Raw genomic sequence first — 22,213 nt, 5'->3', positions numbered from 1 at the left:
CCACAGCAGGATCTGACCCTGGCACTGAGGCATTGTCATTGTACCCAGGTTATTATGGGCGGAGCAAACCGATACTGTGAGTTATCTTAAGTCCAAAGCAAAGGTGAATTGGATGCTGGCCCAATTTACAGAGCTCTGAAGATGCCCCGCCATGCACAGAAGAACTAATATTCCCTCAGAGACAGGATCAGGACACCCAATAGATAAACTCTAAGCAACTCACCTGCCTTGAGTCTAAGACCTTCATGACACTAAAATTGCAAATTTATATCCTGCTGCTTGTGCCTGAAGATAGCAGGCAATTTAAAAGGTAAATTAATTCTGGTCCTTCCAGGTAAGTAATCTGTATTTATCCATTTAACTTTTATTCTGTAGTTCTTGCACCTGTTTCTACAGTTTTAATAGAAGTAGCATTGTGGTCATATTCATGTATTGTTAACAGGAAATATCGCAGCCCAAAATCAGGAACATCCAGTACCTGAAAGAACTGGAAGCTGCCTGAAAATACACCCCGTTTCTGAGCCTTATTTTGTCCCGTGTGTTATGAAATGTTTGGAAAGGGGAACGAACTGTAGTAAGCAACTAGCCCAGCTCCGCTGTCAACAGCCTTTTGACAGAAGCTGCAAGCACTGTTGTGGCTTTGGTCCAGCCTACACGTGATTCCTCATCAGGTGATGCTTGCTTTGGGATGCAGCTTACCCTTCTGCAAAGTGCCAGCATTGCACATGCTACTCACATCTCACTTCAGGTCTATTTTGGTCATCTTAAATGGAGTTGAACTACCCCTCAGCAGGAAAAGAACCGCTGCTCTCCAGGAATGGCTGTGGAGGTGCCTAATGCTCTTACACAGAGTGCTACCGCAAGACTCAAGTCACCCAGAAGCCCTTAACGTTAAGGGGCTTAAGAGATAAACAGACCTGTGAAGAGTCAAGACTCATGCAGAAGGCAAGATAGGGTAGATAAAAACCTCTGGCTTAATTTGACTCAGCTATTGCTCTGCTCTTTTCAGATACTGTATATTCATGCTCAGAGTTATCTGAAAACACCCAAATTTTAATTATGCTTTTTATCCCTCTTTGCTTTCCTGCTTAGATGTTTTCTGGCAGGCCTGCTTATGCCAAAACTCTGATCCTTAATCTGGAAAAAAAAATATTTTTACTGGCTGTAGAAAAATAAAAATCAGAGCCCTCAAAACAGAGATGGTGTTTATGCTTTAGCAAAAGCAAAGAAGCAGGATGGATGGCTGGTGCTCACCTTACGATCATTGTAGAAAGGGTCAAGGTCCTCCAATGGCTCCCCAATGAGCTCTGGAGAAACAGTTCCATAGATATCAGGCAGTTTCTTGCAAGCTTGCAAATCAAACTGAGGCTGAGGTTTCTCTTCTTCGCCCAGCTGCTCTCTGTATTCCTGCTTTGCATTCCTTGCAAGCTTCTCCGCAATTCGTTTCTCAATAGCAGCCAAGGATTCAGGCGTGAACCGGTGGAAGCTGTTAGTACCCGGTGGTAACAAGAAGTCAGCCATCTTTTCATCCTGCTTTGTCTTTACTGGTCTTTACTCCTAGTAGTGGAAACGGCTGAAACAAAAAAATACCACAGGTTAGTGACAGGAGCAAAGCAAGACGAACAAAGCCATCAGAATGAAAAAAATAACCCAAATAACTTGTAGGCTATTTATTATCAGGAGACCCTTCATCTATTTTCATGGGATTAGCAGAACAGCAAGGAAAACAGAAATGACTGGAATTGTAATTTCAGTTAGGACTCATTCGTGATCAGTGCTAAAAAGACTTTGTAGATAGACTGTGGAGTATTCTTAAGCTTTCAGTCACTTGGGATCCTAAATCCAAACCAAGGAGTGACTTAGATTCATACAAGCTTAAGTTTCATAGAAAGCCATAGGATTCCTAACTCATTTTTGAAAATGCAGCTCTGGGAGTGGATGAACAATGTGCCTAAGATGACTGCAGGGCAGATTTAAATCAGCCGATCTCCAGCCACATGATGCAAACTCTGAAAATGCCCCAGCTGTTCTATTCCAAATTTAAAGAGTGAAGGGTCAAGTTCAGATTCTTAAATCACATAGAAATTCTTCATAATCTCTGTTTTAAGCTTCTGCAACATAATTTTTTATTTTGCTTTGGGATAGAAAATACCATCGTCAAGAAGCATTTTCTTCTCCTCCACACCCTACAATCTGAAGGACGCTGGAAGCCCAAATGCGCCTGGCAAAGCCCTGGGACTTTCATGAGAGCACTCCAAGCTTCTGAGATGCTGAATAGCCACTGCTGCCAGTTCATCACATCTGGAAAACAGGGTCCATCCAATACCACTTTGAACATCTAACCCAAACCTGTGAGGTTTGACCGTCTTGGGTTTGTGGTGCTTCTCTGTTAACACTTCCAATCCCTGCCTGAATGAAATGAGTGAGAATTGCCACATCTCTTCAACTGAAATGAATAAAGCCAAGCGTGAAAAACACAGCAGAACAAACAGCCTTCTTGTGTCTGCACTAAACAACATGGATAGCTGTGAAAATTAATGTAAAACTACTGCTTGAAAAGGGATGAGGCTTATCCCTGTTCTGGCAGCCTGCACAAATCCATCCAAGTTCACTGAAGCCGTACTGTGCAATTTAACAGTGACTTTAGTGGCACATCTTTCCAGCAAGAGAAACCCTCACTATGCAACAATTAAAACTCATTTCACAGAAGAAACACAGCTTTTGTTTTTCTACCACCACCATTCCCACTAAATCAGGGTACAAGCTGGTGACAAATAAAGTAGTAGATTTTGAGGTGGGCTACCCTGTTGCATTTGTCGATGTGCGCAGGACACAATTCTTTGTTCAGCTGAAACTGTTGTTTTCTGCTTTCAGATGGTATTTGTCTATTTACAGTGGATAGTTCCAGATAGTTTGATTCTATCAGGCTCTGTGATGATAGAATTTTTGTTAGCAAACAAGACTTTAACAGGACTCTGCATGACAAATAGCATATTTATTGACTCAATTTGAGTGAAGTACTCTTTCAAATAACTACTGTTTTTCCTATTCTGACTTAGTTTTAAAATGAATTCATTAAATTGTCATTGAGCACAGCTTATCATACAGGAATGATTTACTGGGGCTTGTACATTATACTCCGCATTACTGCTTGTTAAAACAAGCAGGTCTAAAATTAATTAGCCTTCCTGGAATTTGGGCATTCTGACATTCTTCTTCATTGAGATTTATTTTCTTTATTCCTTTCCCCTCTACCCCACATCATTTGTTTTACCCCTTTCCTCCTGAAAAACAGGAAATTAGAAGCTTTCCCACAAATTGAATTTTCTTATGCTCAACAGTTTGGGACTCAACACCAGTGCAAGCAAATAGAATTTCACTTTCTGTAAGTGACACCAGTGCAGGTGGCCAGAGAATTCTCAGAGGTTTTCTGTCATTTCAGTTTTTGTTTCTTCACATTGAAACTTGCCTCAGTGTTGAAGGTGACAGCAGAAATCAGTGACTGATGTACTTCTGGAAGGGCACAGACTAGGTCTCTAAAACGAAGACGAGATCATTGCAGGCTGTTAGTTGAGGTCTAGATGATCATGAGCGCTATGAAGATGGTGAATGGTGAATGATTGTTTGCTTTTTCTTATAATACAAGAATGGAGAAACTTCAAATGAAAGCACAGAGCAGCAGGTTTGAAACAACCACTGCAGCCACTTTCCACATGGCGCAGAGTTATCCTGTGAAACCTGTTGGCTGCAAATGGCAAGGATTCACAAAGCCACAAGACAAATCCATGGGCAAAAGATGCATTAATGGTTTTAAACACAAAGATGCTGTCTCTGACTGAGAGCTGCAGAACCTGGGTGCATGCAAGAAAGACTACTTATGTTTGCCCTATTACACCTATGCAGCCATTCCCTTTGCTGGAAAGCTGGTGGTAGCCAAACTCTGCACCACCTTGTCCATATAGCCAAACTGGAGGCATGGCCATATCGCCTGAGGGACACCAAGTACTTTACTGAGATGATAAGAGAATGCGTGGAATGTGTCTACTAAGTGCTGCAGTTTTCATGGGTGTTGCTTGATCACAGAAACTGAATCTTCACCAGAATATTCAGCATCATCTCAGACATCCTTTAAAACTTCTGAATAAAGCCATTCTGGCAACAGAACTGGTCAAAATGTTTCAAAAAAGAAAAAGAAAGAAAAGGGATAGGGCATGGTGAGGGAGAGAAAATATCCAGCAAGTTTAAATTTTTTTTTAAAGGGAATTATTTTTGCTTAAAGCTCTCTCTTACTAGAAAACCAAATCAACTTCAAACTGGTCAAAAACAGATCTTTTCAATTTTATCTGCAAATTCCAGAAAGATAGCTGCCTAGGAACAACCGGAAAATCCTACACAAACTTCATTAGAGTTTTTGCTACTCTTCTATTTACTTTTGCTTTAAAAAAATTACATTTTCCAGCATCCTTATGATTGAGAAATCTTGACATGTTTTGTCTTCATACAGTATATAAGTTAAAGTTCCAAATTTTAGCGTGTGCGTGTATATATATATGTATAGAGGCTAATTCTTTTTAAATTTCATATGCTTTCAGGAAATGGACAAGATAATTTCATCAGTCCTTTCTATGTCTAATTTCTTTTAATCCATGAATTGCAAACATTTCTACAAATAGCCAGGGTTAGTCCAGATGTTTCTTTAAGGGGTAAGAAAGCACCACAACTTAAAAAGTGGAAATCATCAATGACTGAAAGAGCTGGACTGCCATTTCTTAAGAGATAATAGCTGTTGTGACTCACATTTTTTGCAATATGAGCCTAGATTTCCCCATTCCTCTCAGGCATATTTTTGAAGTACAAGGCTTCAAACACATTTTTTCTGTGATATCACCACGCACAGAATGAACATTTCCCTCTTGCTTTGTCTTTGTTAAATTCAGTTAACATCAGTTCTGGCTGATAAAAATGTACTGGTTATGTAAACAAAATGTGCATATGAAAACAAAGCCCCAAGATGCATATTTTCTATGGCATGGCAAGAATCAAGAACGGTACAAACAAATAAGATATTGCTAGCACCTGTATTTCTTCAGGTAAATGCCATTTTCCATTACTGTTTTAGCCTTACTCTCACAGGCTTCAGCCACCCTAGGTCTGAAGACTTTTTGGGTTCTCAGTACATGACCTGCATGCCCTACAAGCCTTTCCCTGACTCCCCATGGATGGGTGGCCATCACCCAAAAGACCACTTTGGGCAATAGGTTGCCTGTAGGGGTGTAAATACAGGGAAGGTGGGTCCTGCTCACCTCCCACTAGCTGTCCCCCTGCTCTTGCATGGGCTTTGTGGACTCAGACCACCACCCTAGCACCTACCAGCCCCTTATCATGGCCCAAGAGCCAGCAGGGAGGTCCCACCCCCAGAAGCAACAGGCGAAGCAGAGGCTGCGGTCCTGGCTGTGCATTACACATGGCTGGACACTGACTTCAGAGAAGTCACAGCTTCTTGCACCTCCATCTCCTGCTTGCACAACAGCACAGGATTACTTGCCTGGTGTGGTATCAAGGACATGCATGCGTATGTTTCAGACGTTTGGGAATGATAATAAGAGAGCCAAACCTGAAGATGTAACATGTGAAAGTAGCACTCACAGGGTAAAGGTCAGATACCATCAGACATGCTCATCTCAAGTAAGAGTGTTTCCATTTAACCCTACTGATTTCTGTGATACCACTCAAGAAGTTACTACTGACCACGGGCTGGGGAGATGGATGGTGGGCTGGGGAGATGGATTGTAGCCCGTGGCAGCAGGTATGTTTCCACTGCGATTCTGTTAGTCCTAAGTCTTACAAAATAAGTCCTAAATTCTCCTTTTGTTTAAGAAGTGTTTGTGACTAAATATAGACTTTGCATTCCTAACTGCTGTGGTAACAAAAAACAGTCATGAGGTTGGGTTTCTTTTAAATGTGTGAGACTACATGAGTGAAGTCATCTTTTTATCCCCCCCTCTTTTCCGTATAGTCTCTTTGGCATTTTGCTTTTACCTGCAGAGCACTGCAAAACATGAGAATAATAGGCTAGGGAAATAAAGAACAATACAATGACACATCTAGTTTAATGTCACTGGCCTAGATTCACAAATCATTATGCATAAATTTACACATACACACAAACATTTAATCACATTTAAAAAGACTACAAGGTGATATGGGACCGTGTGGAAGTTTTATTCCAACCATGAATAAGGGCTTCACGGAGAACTCCCGTTTTTAATTAAGATCAAAGACCTTCTACATAAAGATACATAAAGATCATGAGGCTAAAAGGGTCTAGGTGACTTAGACAGTCTTCTTAATTTTACTGACAATCAACAGGCAACCTTTTGAGACTTAATTCACTTATATTTATATCACACTTCAATTCCACAGCTAGGAGGTGTCCTAGGAAATTCTCTTGTAACTGCAATATTTCAGTTGCTATTATACACTCTGAGGGTCTGTGTTCTCACATCAAAACAAGGGGGAACTGAATAATACAGTCCTGGAAACTTTACACAGCACATTCATTACTTCTGCTTAGACTGATATGTGGTTTGTTTCTTTTTTCCAACCGGCATAATTTTGTCAAGACCATAAACAATGATTTTTTTGTAGTACACGTTCCTAACGTAATCAGCCACATCTCCAGCTGGTGTAAATCAGCCCAGCTCTACCCATCCCAGGGAAGTCACAGGAGCTGGTTCCTGTCAGAACCAGGAATATTTGGATAGAAATGCTTTCCTTAAAGAGAGTAGCTTCACACCAGAGCGTGTGTAATTGAGGTTTTAAAATAATGGTCTAGAAGGTAACTTTGTAGGGAGCTGGAAAACCTCAGTGTTTTTGCGATGTGTGAAGGCAATGTGCAGATGCTTCTTCATCCAGAAACATCTTGTTGGGTGAGCTCAGAGTTGAAGGTGCAGAAAGGAGTGTTGGAGACACCAGCGGGGTACCCCTGCCGGGGACCAGGCAGGCTCCTGTGGCTGCCCTGCAGGGGAAAGGTTTCCACAAAAAATCTGTTGGAAATGGCTGTAATGTTTAGCTCTCAAAGGACATCTCGTAGGAAAAGCACAGTGTTGAAATCATCCTCAAACCGGCACAGGAGGAGCTGTGAGACAGTGTGTGCCCGCGTCACAAAGCAACCCTGAAGGTTGATATGACATTGCATAACACAGATTTCCTAAAACAAGCCCTGTTTGTTTACCATGCATGCCGGGCAGGGGCAGAAATAAATAAGTAAGAGAACTCATTGCATTCACACTGTTGGGAAAAAAAAAACAACACAAAATGTCCAAACCGAAATCTCAGAGTCACCAACCCACGAGCTTTCGTCACAACCAGCTCTACCTACGCTGTATCTTGTTTTAAATCCAGTTTAATGAGTTTTTCTGGCATCTCGCTCATCAGAATCATGGCATTCTGACATTATCAATGACTTATTGATATGATAAAGTCTTCAGAAAACTAGCATGTGCTAAAAGGAAATGAATTCAGAAGATTTCATCCTGATATTGAAACAGTATTTGGGGACGACAAATGTTATGTCAAGAATTAAATGCTGGCACCAAGTCTTCTCTTATGATAAAATATATATTTTTAGAGAGCTAAAAATATTCTGCTTTCTTTGCAGGTGTTTTTATTTCAAATTATGCAGCAACCAAATGGCATAAATAAGCCAGAGGGAAGCAACCCATTATAGTTACCAAAGCGTATCTCTATATTTTGCTGAAAATTATAATTCTCTGCACCCAACAGGTTCTCATGTCAATTTTAATTAACTGGAGATTGACCTCAGAGTTACTTTACTATAAAGTACTCAGCCTTCAGATCCAGGGAAAGATTTCTCCTTTGCTACTCTGAACCAACAGAGCTTGCAAAGAGCTACTGAGAAAGAGGATGCAGTCACTAGCTTTTAAACAAGAAATAAGAAATCTACAGGAGAACTTCACGTTGTGCCAAATATAATATACACTGCTCACACCATTATGTGCTTTGAATGCTCACATGAATAAAATATATCAAATCTGGTCCATTTTATTCACAGAGTGTTTTGTAAAGACATTCTAATGGATATAGGAAGTTGTAAAACAGCTATTAAAATATATTCTGAAGCCATTATGGGATAGTTATGCTGCTGAAAGAAGGCAGGTTTTATGCTGGCCACCAGAAGCTTGTCTGTGTGCTGCCAGAGGAGGAGTCATGGCTGGAAAGCTGTCTGATGTATTACCACAAAGTTATAGGTAAGGCATCACTGATCCCCCACCATCTAAGTTATGAAGGCACATTTCATCAGCAAGGAAAACCAACAGGCTTATAAAAGCCATCACCAGAACTGGCATGTTTACATTAAAAAAGATGGATGAAACTCTACATGCAAAGCCAGGGCCTCGTTCACAATTTTAGCGTTGAACTAAGAGACAAACATGAATTAACAACTGAACTTCATTTTTAATAGTGAAGGGAGCAATATAGGTTTTCCTTCTTTCAGGTAACAGAAACAAAAAGAGGCTGAGGTGATGAGTCAAGAAAATACTGGATGTGAAAGGCTGGCAGAGACGGACCCAAATCATACACAATTAAGCTGTGGGAGGTGGCAGGTCCCTCTCCTGCATCCTGCAGAGGTGAGACAGCAGGTCCTGCCACGCCTGCAGTATCAGGAGCACTTTGCCCCACGACCACCACCCTTCATTGAACTCCACCCCATCCATACACCTATGGTATGCCCAGCTTCCCATCCTTCTCTGCCTCTACCCCTTTCCTATACATTAGCCAAGAAAATGATCTCATCCTCCCACCTACTTTATCCCAAGTCAACACAACCTTTCCACAAACCTCTCCCTGTCCACAGCGATAACCCTCGAGTGACATTCACACCACTCCTGTGTGATTTTGGCATGGCTACTTTACCCTTCCCTTTGTCCTATGCAATGCATCTTTGTTTATCACGGCAGGTTCCCCTGGACAAGGTTGCATGGTCCCTATTTGTCTATGGTTTTCGATGGTGTTTGGTGCTGATGGAGCCCCAGCTACTGGCAGGCATTTTCAGTGCTTTTGCAATAAAATACACAGGAGAAAAATGAAAAGACACAGATTCAGAAGTGTAGTGGCTAAATTATCTTCCCTGGTAATGGAAATAGAGACTCACATAGGACAAATTGAACTGGCATCCTATCAGGGACTAGCTGGATGCTGCTTGCTGGGTTATATTGAAGATTTGATTCATTATTTAGTGCATTGTAAATTTGACAATAATAGTTGGATAAAGCTAGTGGATCTTCCACTCTGATGGAAGAGATTTCCCCCCCTGAGACAGAGAGAGATTATTGCTGTCCAAAGAGGAGGGATATTCTGCCCGTTTGCGATTGAAAACGGCCCCGGTTTTGTTGCCAAGTTTAGGAATCAGAGTGAAGAGCTTACACAGGCTCTGGGAGTGAAGTCCTCAGTTCGTGTCAGTCAAGGGGAATATTTCGTGTGACTGCAATAGGTGGTGGGTCGGACCCCTGGCATCGGAGAGACAGAATTATTTCGTATATGTCATTCCTTTCATATATGTTTACTTCAGCGACTCGGTGTAGCTTCATGGAAAAGATGTAGTGGATGCTGGTGCCAACCGACAGTGATTTGATTTGAATTACATAATGCTCTAAAGCATTATGTAAATGAGGCGGACGGAAGCACAGAGGCAGAGAAGCCAGGGATTTTTCATTGTTGTTTTGGTTTTTTTTTAATACCTTGTAGCATTTTATCACTAGCACCTATTACATTCTTCTAGCTACTACATTTTGCTGGTAGGTTGGCTGAATTAAACTTTATTTCTCCTGACATTAACCAAAACCTAAAGGGCATCCGAGTACATGACGGGAGCATCTTAAAGAGCGGTGAACGTGGATGATTTTAGAGGTAGATGAGTGAGTCACATCATTACCAGGAGTGGTTTGGGCTATGTCCCACTGATGTCAATGAGAGTCACACTTCTGAGAACCCTGTGGCTTCCCTGAATATTCCTCCCCTTCTCCCCTGTATAATTTCCTCATCTTTTTACACAGAATATTTTTTCAGAGTAAATAACAACCAATTGCACAAACAATTATTTGCCAAAAGTCATGACATTTTCTGTTAATTAGCAATAATATAATCACCCAAATAAAACTGTTGGGGATATTGCATTTACTAACAAGCTACATCCAAATAGGCATTTATGTGTCAATGGTGCATGCTTGAGTGGTTGGTAATCCTCAATTGGGCCTGAGGCACGATGTGCTGGAAGCATAAAACAGTGGCCTACTATTGCAAACCCTATTGTGGCTTCGTGCTTAATTTAGCTTATGGGACCAAACAGTCAATGAGTAAACCAGAAAATAATACATCAAGTGGCTTGTGAAAGAGAAACATCTGATGATGGTATCAAAGCAGGACATTTTCTAGTTTTCTAATTTGCTAAATAGGAAATGCACTAGCTCCATAATTTGGGAACTTGCTTGCACCTCCTGAAAGAAAAAACACCACTCCTCAAAATAACTTTATTATTACTAATAGCAGTGATAAACAGCAATTGCACCAAGAGATCACCCCATATCTTGACCCTAATCCTCTCCTATAGCTAGGGCTCTTTCTGTGCTAGAGACCCACAATAATATATGAATACTGTGGGCAAGGTAAGAGCCCCAAGGGACATTATGTCTATGGGGTAAAATAGCACCTACTCTGATAGGATCCTAAATGATACAGAAGTGACGGTACTGCTTGAATATTCAGATTACTTTTGTTTTTCCTTTCTTGAGACAATTTCAACTAAAACTAAATATTTGACAAGAAAATGGAGGATTTTAGTGAGGTCTTTTAATTTTTAATCTTCCATGTAAGGGGTTAATAATTCACGCACTGCCTGCTCCTCTGTACATTCACCTTTATCTCTCTCCATCCTGCAGTATAGTTCCTCAGCTTAGACAGGACAAATTATGTATTCTGGCAATTTTTGGCTAACAAAATATGTATTGGATATGCAACTCTTGTGAAATAGCCTCATACACAGGATAGAATGAATCAACTAAAATCTAGCTTCTCTGATGCATTGGAACAGATCAGCCGAACCAAAGAAATGCAGGATGTTAGGCAGTCAGGGAGAAGTAGACACTGTTAGGACATGAGTCATCTCTTCTGTTTTGCATGTCTACTTCAGTGAGATAAACTATGCTTTAGACCCTAACGAAGGCCCTGATGATTCAACTTGTTTATCAGGACACCTAAATTTAGGTGCTGATATGTACCTGTAGGTACCTGTGAACTCAGTGCCTACGCTTACATGTCTGCTTTTCTCTGACAGAGTAGGGGCATCTGGGCTGAGACCCACCCCACCAAAATTCAGGCCATTATGGAATATGATGCAAGGTGTGTGATGGGTGTTAGCTTTTCTTCTGCTTGATTCTTCTCAGAAAAAAAAAGGACCAGCTACCTCTACGTGCATGGTGGTAAAGGAGCAGGTGCCAAGCTCTAACACTTCTATAATAGCTTTCCAGTGCCCACAATTACTTTACAACATTAAGTATAGATCTTCAGCTTCAAAAACTGCATACATTTAATTAGTCAATGACAACCACCTTGTTCCCAGAAACATGATCACCCAGGTTATCCTGATACTCTCAGACCCATCATGGGCTCAGAAATCTGGAAAATATTTTGTCTTATGTTCTGTTTTTATGAATTAAAGGGATGTTTGAGATCTGATTTGTGCAGTTACAAGGGCAAAAGTTGTGTAGAGTGACTTAGGGACTAGTGGCATCCATGACTCCTAGAGGACCACAACAAATCAACCCAAAAAAGAACTGAAAATGCACATCCATCCTAGTTCAGAGCCAATTTCCCACTCCAGTCTTGGGCTTGTCCTGCAGATTATGTCAAAGCATAGAGTGATCTTAAAAGCAGAACTAGTGGGATGACACAGTTCCTTTCTTCCCACACAAGTGTTTAGCCTGGCTCCAGGATATGCCTCCCTGACTCTACTTTCCTTCCAAAAATGTTCCCAAAACTTGTAGTGCTAACTCCAGAAAAGTTGCCTGGGATCCCAGCTCTCTCCTGCCCATCTCTACTGCCAGACAGAGACGAGAGAAACATAAGTGGGGGAAAGAAAAGAGGCAAATTTGGATGGCATGTCACAGATTCCCTTCTCTATGTCTCCAGGCTATATTTCATGTTCTCCGAGAGCCTAATAACCACCCTTTATGGTTGGTTGTTATACGGTTATATGATGGTTATGTGTTAGGCCCCCTTTACCTGACAACTACCTATGGCGGGTTAATCCAATCTGAGGAGTGTGGGCGAGACAGAGCAGCTTGGTAGGCGCCTGGCAGCCAGACGAGGTTAACCCACCACATCATCATTTACGGAAACTGCTTCTCACTTGATCTCCAAGTCAGTGAGCTGCAGAGAAGTTAAAGATGATGTCCTGGAAGAAATGGTCACAGCAGACCAGACTGCAGTTTTGTCCTGCAGCCCTGGGCTACGGCATGACTTCTCCTACCTCCCCTTTCCGTCCCCCCAAAGGGATGGAGCTGGCAAAGACAGCCATGAAAAATGCTGTCACAAAACACAGAAATGAGCCTGTAAGCCATCCCTTAAGTCCAAGCAAGAACATATAGCTTGAAAGATCAGACCATTAAAAGCACTACTGATCCTCTCAATTCTTACAATTTATAATATTCCCAAGTGAATCTAAATTAAATTCAAAGTTCACATTAAGAATGTAATGGGAAATCCCACTTCACATGCGTAACATTTACTCTCACAGTGGCTTGCAAGAATAAGACAGTCCAGGACAGAGTTCTGCTGATTTATCTTAACGCCCTTCTCCTTACACAACCGATGCAGAAACCCATCTCAATGTCTGATCTACTTGTATCTATTATTTAGGTATGGCCTGACAGCACAGACATCACTGCCTCCATTTTACCCAGTACACACTGTCATGATCCCAAGAACTGGCAGTTTAAGTCTGCTTGGCTTTCTGCTGCCTGGTACAGATGGGTAGCAGAGGTACATGCCCTGGTCTTCCAATCTTGCTGATGTTGCTAGTGATGCCATCAGCCACGGCCATCTCATATCTCGCTCATCCTCTCCTTCTCCCTGCCCTGGGTTTATCTTTCCAAAACTGCCTCCAAACCCAGGACCAAGACTGTTCACGGTGCTGACCCTGCTGCTCCTGCTCATTCTCACACCCCTGTCTTCCTTTGGAGGCTTTGACTTAAACTAACATTACTACAAACTAAACAGAAATGTTTTACTGCACGTATCTAAAATAGAATTGCAATCATCCATGCTTCCGTTACTTTAAAACTAAATTTATCAAGAGATTATTCTTCCGTGAGGTTTAGCACATGAGAAGTCTTATGTTTTAAAGTTCAATCATTTCACAGTTATTTATGAGCAGAAAATCTTATGGATTAATTTTGTAAAGAAGCACAAGCAGCTTGGGGATCAGATCTTCTTTTGGTGTAAATGGTCAGAATAAGTCTTCAGCCAATCAAGACAGTTTTTAGCTTTTTTTTCACTATTGTTTGCTATGTTCACAGATAATGTGTAGCTGAGCACCAGTAAGATAACATATAAGGGTTACAATTCTCTTTCAGAAAAATCTTTCGAGAAACGGCTAAGGATCCTATGGCTGAATAAGGAGAAGAAAAAAACAAACCCCATATATTTCTCTGGGGTTTTTTATTAGTTTAGTTTCTACATTAGACAGTTCTTTGAGTGCAATTGATTTTGTAGTTTCCTCTGTAGTTTCCAATTAATCATCCTCCCTGTTTGTGAGGATGTTTTACACAAAAACAGGAGACAGGAAAACATTTTAAAACAGGAAAATGTGCTTATAAAACCACAACAGTGGCATGGATATGCAGAAGTGCAGGTTCTGTATGAAACTACTCTTTTGAGAGGAAGGGGGAGCAGCGTTGCCTGCCGCATGTAACAGCTGACTGCAAATTTCCTATTGAAACTCCATTTCTATAGGAAAATGCTTTTCCAATAAGAGAAGCATTTTAGTAAAGAGCATTTACTTTGAGATACAAATTTCTTCGTACAACAAAGAAGCCTCCAAACTGAAAAGGGAACAGATTTCTCACAGATAATCTCAATTTTTCCTGCGGAAAAAAAATACTTTCTCTCCAAGCATGATGGGAAACAAGACAGAAATCACCCTAATCACATCCCCTTGCTGGTTCTCCCACTGGCTTGACATCCCTGCAGCTGTATTTTTAAAGTATATGAAAAAATTGGGAACTTTACATAGTCATTTTGATCCCAATATAAAAATGTATTTTAAAATTACTCGGTTTTGATCAGACAAATGGCATCTCTTTAAATCACAATGCAATAAATATGACAATACCTATTCAAAACCAGGAAAACACACTTTTTCTTCTAAAAGTCACTACTAGAATCTCATCCAAGCATAAAACTTTTGGCTGAGGATAAGGATCTTTTGGAGCTTTGAATAAGTAACAATGGGATTATTACAAAAATAAATAAAAGATGAGTAAACTGCCACTTAAGCTATGGATTTCCCACTGCAACAGCTTCAAAACTTTCTTGAAACACAACAAATAAAAAAAAAAAGGAAGACAGACAATAAAGCTTTGTCTAACTGATAGCATGAAAACATCAAGCACTTTGATTCAGATTAATAAATAATGATGGCGTGTTATCCAGGAAACAGTGTAATGCCAAGTCTGTTTGATCTCAGACCAACTGTTGGGTAAAAGTATTTTGAAACACTCTCTTGGGCAAACGGGCTAGTTGTGTCTCATCTCTGGGACTTTGATTATTTAAATGGGGCTTTTATTAAAGGAAGGAATTTTGTCCTAGAAGAAATTTTATACAATATTACCTTCCTAAAGGAAACCTCCAGCTTTACCTGGCTTATTTGGGAGGCTGGGGTCATAGGAGTGGGAGAGCTTGGAGCATCCTCTGATTTTGTCCTCCTACCTCCTAAATCAAGATGGAAGCAATGGGAAAGGAAGAAAAGAGGGAGACTTGTGAGCCCTGTCCCTTGCATTTCAGGGCTGTCCCAGGAAAACCATCCTCACTGCAGGTCCCCCAGCCCACACCAAGAGCTGTGATCTCCTGGAGGCATCTCTTCCCCCTCGGCCCTGCGCAGCAAAGAGCTTTACCCTCTTTTTATGGCTGGGAGCACATGCCAGCCTGGCTTAGGTGCACAGGGATTTTGAACACTTAGTGGTACAGTGCCATGGCACAGGGAACAGAGAACAAGAGTGGGGGTGGATGTATGTCCTCAGTCCTCCTGGAGCCTTCTCCTAAGGTGGCCACATGGCTGAGACACCATGTGGTGTAAGGAGGCATTCTGGATGAACCAGCTAGACACTCTTCCCTGGCTCCAGTTGCCGTACAACCCCCTCCATTGCAAAGTGTGGCTCCCAGCCTCAGTCCAACCCCTAAATGACATCCCAAGGCCGACAGATGAGTTCTTTGCAGTCCACTTTCAGATGGCAGAAAGTGTTGCCTTCCCCTGGGGCAGCCTGCCCCAACCCACCTTCTCTCCAATGGAGAGTCCGTCATCTCTCAGACCAGCACTTCCATTTCACACCCAACTCTTTTTACAGGAGCGTTATCTCCCTGTCCTCAAAACATCTACAAAACCTCTAAGTTTACAAACATGCATTGCCCAGACAGGTGTTTCTGGGCTTGTTCGCTTTTTTCCAGCATAGTCATTCCCCCCGTGAAACACTCCATTGGGCACATGGCTCTTTCCCTACCAAACAGGGTTTCGGCAGACTGAGAGCTCAGCTGAAAAAAAAATTAAAACCCAAGCACTAATGCAGGACGTGTAAAGAGATCTGATAAATGCTCCAAAGCTTCATCTTCCAATAAACATATGAACTATAGCAACTGCCAAGAATTATGACTGTATGACATTACATCTAGCTCCTTGCTCTTATTAAAAAGTAAGCATGGGTACCCAGTGTGCAGATGGGCAGTACCACACAATCTGCTCTGCTCCAAATTCTATGTATTAGTGGATACTCATAGGTTGTCACAGAGCATAAGCTTTCATCTTGAGGAAACACGTGAACTCAGCAAACAGCTGCTTTTCGGGTTTGCAGCAGTAAACGGACAAAAGTTATTCTGGACCTTCAGTCAGTTTTTGTGTGCTGTGACACAATGTCTTCCAATCTCTTTCCTACTACAGAAAATATAATGGACTCTGATTGTTATTTTTAAATACAGGAAGTCAATTTGCAAACTTTTTGTAAGGGAAAGTTAACATTTTTGGAAAATGCAAATCTGATGAGCTTCCTTTTGAGCATGAGAAGTGACAAGGTAAGATCTAGACCCCCAAGATCGCCAAGATGGTGCATGTTGATCTGGCGAGATCAGCTCTAGCATGATGAGGATTGTTTTATATTCATAATTCCTGATCTTGTAAAGTGTCAGTTTATGCAGTTGATATCGGCTTACTGAGATCTTTGCATGACCACACCAGTAGCACTTGGCCTCAGTACTCGTGGTTAATAACAAAGAGATGATGCTTTGGAGACTGTGAATATTAAACTGATTTTAGTCCATCAGAAACTTTTGGCACTATTAGCTGCAACCCTGAGCTGTGAGAAAAATATTCTGTGCCTTTTTAATAATAGTCCTGATCTATCCATCCTCAAATTTCCAAAACTACACCTGATCCAAGGTGGGATAGATGGGCAAAGAGGGATACAGAAAGAGTTGTAAGCAGGAAAAGTTTGAATTTGGCGTTCTTTAAAAACAACACCAGCCTTACTGTACTGTCAAAAATAAAGGTGCACTGCCAGCATCAAATTTGCATTCCCCAAATTTCGTTTCTGGAAATATACTTCCATCATGTTTGCACTCGCTCTGAGTAGCAGTGCTATGAGTCTTTGTTGAGACTGCTCAGATTTTTCCCGTGCTTCCATGGATGTTGTTCCTTGGTACACTTCTTAACAAAAATAGGGCAGCATAATTTATTAGAAGTGATGGTATTTGGTCTGTGACCATCAATAAGTCTGTGGCCTTCAGACCAAACCCTATTATCAAGCCATCCATTGAACTGGAAACAGCATTCGAGAAGAGACAGCTAACTCGGCGTTAATCAAGACTTTCTGTTCTTCCAGTATCTGAAAACTGCCATCAGGCTTTCTGATAATACCAAACCTCTGGCAATTCCAGGTGATCACACACTGATTTATTAAGATGGTCACGTAGACAGGTGACTTGTGATACTGCACTGCAAGGGTAACGTCTGAGATTGACAGCTAACGTAATCATTTCTAGGGTTATGCACAGGGTCCAATGTTCACATCAGATTTTGCATGTCAAAATTCAGGAAACTCTGCAAATAAATAAGATCATCTAGTCACAAATTTGTCCTGCTCTACCAGCAACAGAAATTAGACAAGGTACACTATACATTTGGAGACCAGCCCTACCTCCTGAACAAGCCCTTTAGTGATCTAGTAGAAATCACCTGTATAACTAGCATGTTTGCTTCTCTGCCTGACCACAAGATACTACCCTGTTACAGACCCAGCTAAAACCTTAGCTTAACCTGCATCTACAGGCTTTTAAACCTGGAGGTCAGATTGCAGTTGTGTTGGTCAGCTGTAAGAAGGGCATCTCCATCACTGTTCTGCACAAAGACATTGTTAGTCTGGCTCTTTCCACCTTTCTTAATATTTATGCATCTGGTCTGGCAGCATCCACCATCGGGGTAGCCTTAGTAGGTGCCCCAGAAGGATGAAATAATAGCAGTTTTAAAATGAGACACAAGATGAACCGGAATAAGGAGTGTAGGAGGGAGCTAGTATGAGGAGCCTTTCAGAGTTAGGTTATATGAGGCTATATCTCTTGCAGCATAAGAAGATAAAACACCACCACAAATTAGCAACAAAGGAAAACAATGAGTCTGATCTGGTTTCAGTGGGGGTTGGAGTGTGAGAAGCATTTCGTAGAAACATATACAGAATATACATTGTCAAGGGATCAAGGCCTGGGTTGAGGCATAAAGTACTTCGCAAGGTATCCTGCAATCTCTAGGCATGGGCAGTGACCCAAGTCTCCCATAAACCAGCCCAGCAAAAGTAGGGGCAGGAGATATCTGTTCTCAATTGCCTCTGGAGAGCAAATTGCCAAAAGGCAGCAGCTCTGCAGTCCTCAGGAGGAGAGGAAATGTCAGACTTCAGCTGGGAATCTGCTTTCTGAAACTGAGCCATTTTCAAAGCTTTCTTCTGGCTGCAGTGGGATATGCTGGGGTTCCCCCCGAGCTGTGCACCTGATGTAGCCAGGGTAAAGGTGGCTTGGTCCCTCCTGGACATCAGGCTCACTGACAATGACCCTTTTGAGCATAGTGCTTCATTACGCACACTGGATTAATTCCCTCCTCCCAGTCTTCTCCAAGAAAGAACTTGGCTGAATTTTTGCTGCATAGTCAGGGGCTTTAGATTAACAAAGACAACAAAGCAAATTACTAATCCTGAAGACCAGGTATGGTACCAAGTGTTCCTTCACAGTGTTAGGTGCCCGGCGGAGGGGGCAGGCCCGGGAGGGTTTGGTGCACAAACTTTGAGCCTCTGAGCTGAAGCCCAGCCCCAGAAATTCCTGTTGCTATTTTTCATTCTTTGACAGCAGCACCCAGAGGCCCCAAATGAAACTACTTTGCTGCTAGATGCCAGACAAATGCACTGTGGACTGAACAAAGGGCGAAGTTATTTGCATCTTCCACCAGCAAGATGAAGGGATCCCAGCTCTCCCCAGCTGTACCCAGCGTCTCACCCTCTGCCTCCTCCTGCAACAAGTGCAGCTGCACTGTGAGCTGGTGTCGGACACACTCACAAGGTCTGAAAGCCCAAGCAAGCACCAGATGAAATCTTTTCCTTGGCAGGTGTGAACTTCATCTGGTGTCCACCACCTTGAGCAAACAGGTTGTCCACTATGTCATCCAAATTCCTCCAAACAGAGTTCAAAGCACTGATTTTGTAGGCCAAAAATCCTCTTGTCCCTGAGGGTGCTCAAAACTACAGGTGCCCAACACTACAGGTGCAGGGGGACAAGGCAGTCTCTCGAGCCTGTCTTCTGGAGCTCATTCCCCATCCTGCTCTGGAAAGCCGCCTTGTGGGCCTCAGCAGTGCTCATAAGAGCTCAGGCGTGTTGTGACGGCTGAGAGGATGGAGATGTCAGAGGAGCAGGAAGGGAGGGAGGAGCGCTGTAGCCCAGCTGGCTCGCTGGATTTGTGTGCGTGGGCGGCAGGTTCACAACCAGCTATTCTCTTTATTTCTGGATTTGTGTGTCTGCTTGAAAATTTGTACCAGCTCTGCTATATAAACAGGAACATAGGAAATTGGGCTAGAAATGTCAAGATAACCCAGAACCCCAAACCTGAGCCTCCTACCTTTCCTTCATGTTTCAAAATCCATCTCCCAGAACATGCCTTTATTTAGCCTGAAATTAAATTCTATGTCTTAATACCTTCACAGGCTTTAACCATTTTATTTCTTGCAACTGAGGCTGGCTTTCATCCCACCACCCTTCTTTCACACGAAAGACTCCATTAAACCCAATGCCTTCCCAGCACTCCTCCTGGATCATGTGATCACAGTAAACCGAGTTTGCTCTGAGATGTGCATGGGGATCAAAGGATCATCGGCTTTGCTGTACATGCAAAGTGGCAAGCTCTTATCTAGAGACCAAGCACAACACCTCAAGGACTTCCCCACCTCCCAGAGTCTGTAGAATGCATTTATAAACTAGACTGGCAGCTTCTAGAGAGCAACATGTTGCCCACTGTGAAAGGTGCCAGTCAAATATATATCTGGGGCTGAGGTGGGCTCAGCCTCATATCCCTACTCAACTAAAATATTTCCAAGTTCACACCTAGACTGAGAAGAAGCAGCAAAGTCCTCATCAGCTGCTTGAGGATACAGAATGGCCAAACCGTTCGCTTGTCTTACAGCCCTCCGACAAACAGTTACTATTCTACGGGGCTTGTCTCCTGGTAGCTAAATCCTGTTTTGGGCAAGGGTTTGTTCAGATGTGGATAACCTGGAGCCACTTCTCATACACACATGACAAATTTCAGCTGCGGAGACAGAGGGGACTGATGCCACGTCACTGAGATGACCACATTCAGTATTGTAGGTGTAACGTAAATAGTTAGAGCAAAGGAGAGCAACACTGATGTATGTGCTGCATCACTCATTTGCAAATACTCAGAGCTTCCAGTATTAACTATTAATGACCACAGATGCTGAAAAAACCAGGATGTTCAGAGGACATCACAGGAGTCCTTGCACTAGATTTTTTTTCCCTTTTTAGCCTAGTTTTCTGAGGAAACAGGCTTATCTGATCATGCTGTCTGTCTTTTAATCCCCTCTAATAACTTTGAATCCATTGGCCAATTTCAACCACACTTGAGACAGAAGTAGACATTTCAGATAAAGTAAATGCCCACTCATCCTATCGAAATGAAGAACTAAGTAAAATAAATCAATGGTGTTAATGCCCCCGCTATGGTGTAGCTCGAACACCTTATCTGTTCTGAGAGATGACAGTCAACATGTCAGCCAGTTTAGGGGTGCAAACGAACCCTCAATAAGGACTGCACACATTGCCATTTATCCCCACAAATAGTCAGGAAGAGACTATGGGCTTGGAAGGGTAAGTTAAAGATAAAAGAGCTAGATCCATAGGAAACAATGCTGAATTAGTTTTGTTACTCACACAGAAACAGGAGCTTTATTTTTCCTGTTTTAGGTTAATAACCTTAGAATAGTAGAATCTCTGTGACTGTGCAGAGATTAATATTGTGGCATCCTCTTTTATCCTCTTCTGCCTTGAAATAGTAATGTCTAAAACTTACCTCCTGAAGAAAGAGGAAGAAATGAAGACTGATAACATTAATCAACCCCTTAAAGCATCACCATGCAAAATAGTGAGACCATGAAAAGTGTTCAGCTTCCCTAGCTGTGTTCAGTCCTCATTTTCGTTCAGGGGTAGTAACTTCATGCAAAGTCTCTGACCAGGGCAGCAAAGGAGAGGTGAAACACTCCTACAGGAGCCTGATTGCTGGGCTGAAGTACTACTCTCCTGAGGGCGGCATATCGTACATGAGAGCTGCAAAAGCAGCTTCTGAATTTACACACACTTTTAGCTTTATTTCCCTGAATACACACACCACATCATAGATCTGTACCTAGAAACAGGACCTTGGTATCTTAACAAGAGATCTCGTGCATGCATGCACAATGTGCTGAAAGCCAGTGTTAAGCCAGGAGCAGAAATATGCTCCCAAACTCATGTGCCTTTACTACAAACGGATGCAGACAAGCACAGGGCTAACAGGACTTTTTCCCACATGGTAAGCTCAATGTGTTTCAAAGCTTCCACCAAAAAAAATCTAGCTCAGCTGCTATATATCATGAGAAGTGGTTGATGCGCCCAGCACACTGGCAGACTGCCTGGCTACCAGCTGTGGTCCAATTTCTAACCCTGCTAAAAACAGAGGTCTGCCAGTGGACACAGTGCCACAAAAAGTGCAGAAGACAAAGCCTGCCTTCGGATGTGTCTGCAGAAGTGCTTCCATGGCCAACAAGTTGCACACAATGCCATGAGCAACACTTTAGGCAGCTGGGCTCTCTTCACTATGGCTAGCAATGACCTGGCATCCTGGGAGTCAGCAGGAAAACTCAATTCTGGATTCTGCCTGGAGGGCAAGAAGTTCAAAGGACTCCAGGCTGGCCTGTGGCCAGACTGAGAGGAGTGTTTAACTGGGTGCCTGTAAGAGGCATTTCAGATATTCCCATAAAAATGCCATTTCCATGTAAGTCCTACACAGGCAGGCTTGCTCAGCTCCTCTCCCAGTCAAGGAATGCAGCAATTATGCCCACAATGGGAGGTCATCTTCCTGCTCAACAGCTAAGCTGCTTTCCCAACAGTTAAGCTCTGGTTCTAGAGGCAGCTCTCACTTCAAAACCAGTGCCTGCCAGGCAAACCAGAGCTGCTGGCTTTGAAAATTGGAAGGATGAGGTACAATTTAGGCGCCTGGGAGGCCAAACTGGACTTGGTGAAATTGCTTTTTGTGGGTTGGTTGGTGGAGGCCTAAAAGATCAGTCTCCACGGTCTCTAGGTTCCTTGTGCTCTATCCCTCTCTCCTTCCAACTTAAGCACT

At 42.4% G+C, this 22,213-nt stretch overlaps 1 protein-coding gene across 1 annotated transcript in view; it reads right to left on the bottom strand.

Annotated features, from left to right (window-relative positions):
- The window catches only part of LOC142052361 (sodium channel protein type 5 subunit alpha-like), a 176,503-nt gene extending 174,936 nt beyond the window's left edge, over nt 1-1,567 (bottom strand). Inside the window, exon 1 of the mRNA XM_075082263.1 lies at nt 1,255-1,567. Coding sequence (XP_074938364.1) covers nt 1,255-1,521 — 267 coding nt within the window. The 5' untranslated portion in view covers nt 1,522-1,567. The remainder of the gene's footprint in view (nt 1-1,254) is intronic.
- Between the last annotated feature and the right edge of the window lie 20,646 nt (nt 1,568-22,213).

Source organism: Phalacrocorax aristotelis, chromosome 2 (genome assembly GCF_949628215.1).
Source record: "Phalacrocorax aristotelis chromosome 2, bGulAri2.1, whole genome shotgun sequence".
Classification (NCBI taxonomy): domain Eukaryota; kingdom Metazoa; phylum Chordata; class Aves; order Suliformes; family Phalacrocoracidae; genus Phalacrocorax; species Phalacrocorax aristotelis.
This window is presented reverse-complemented; position numbering and strand designations above follow the sequence as displayed.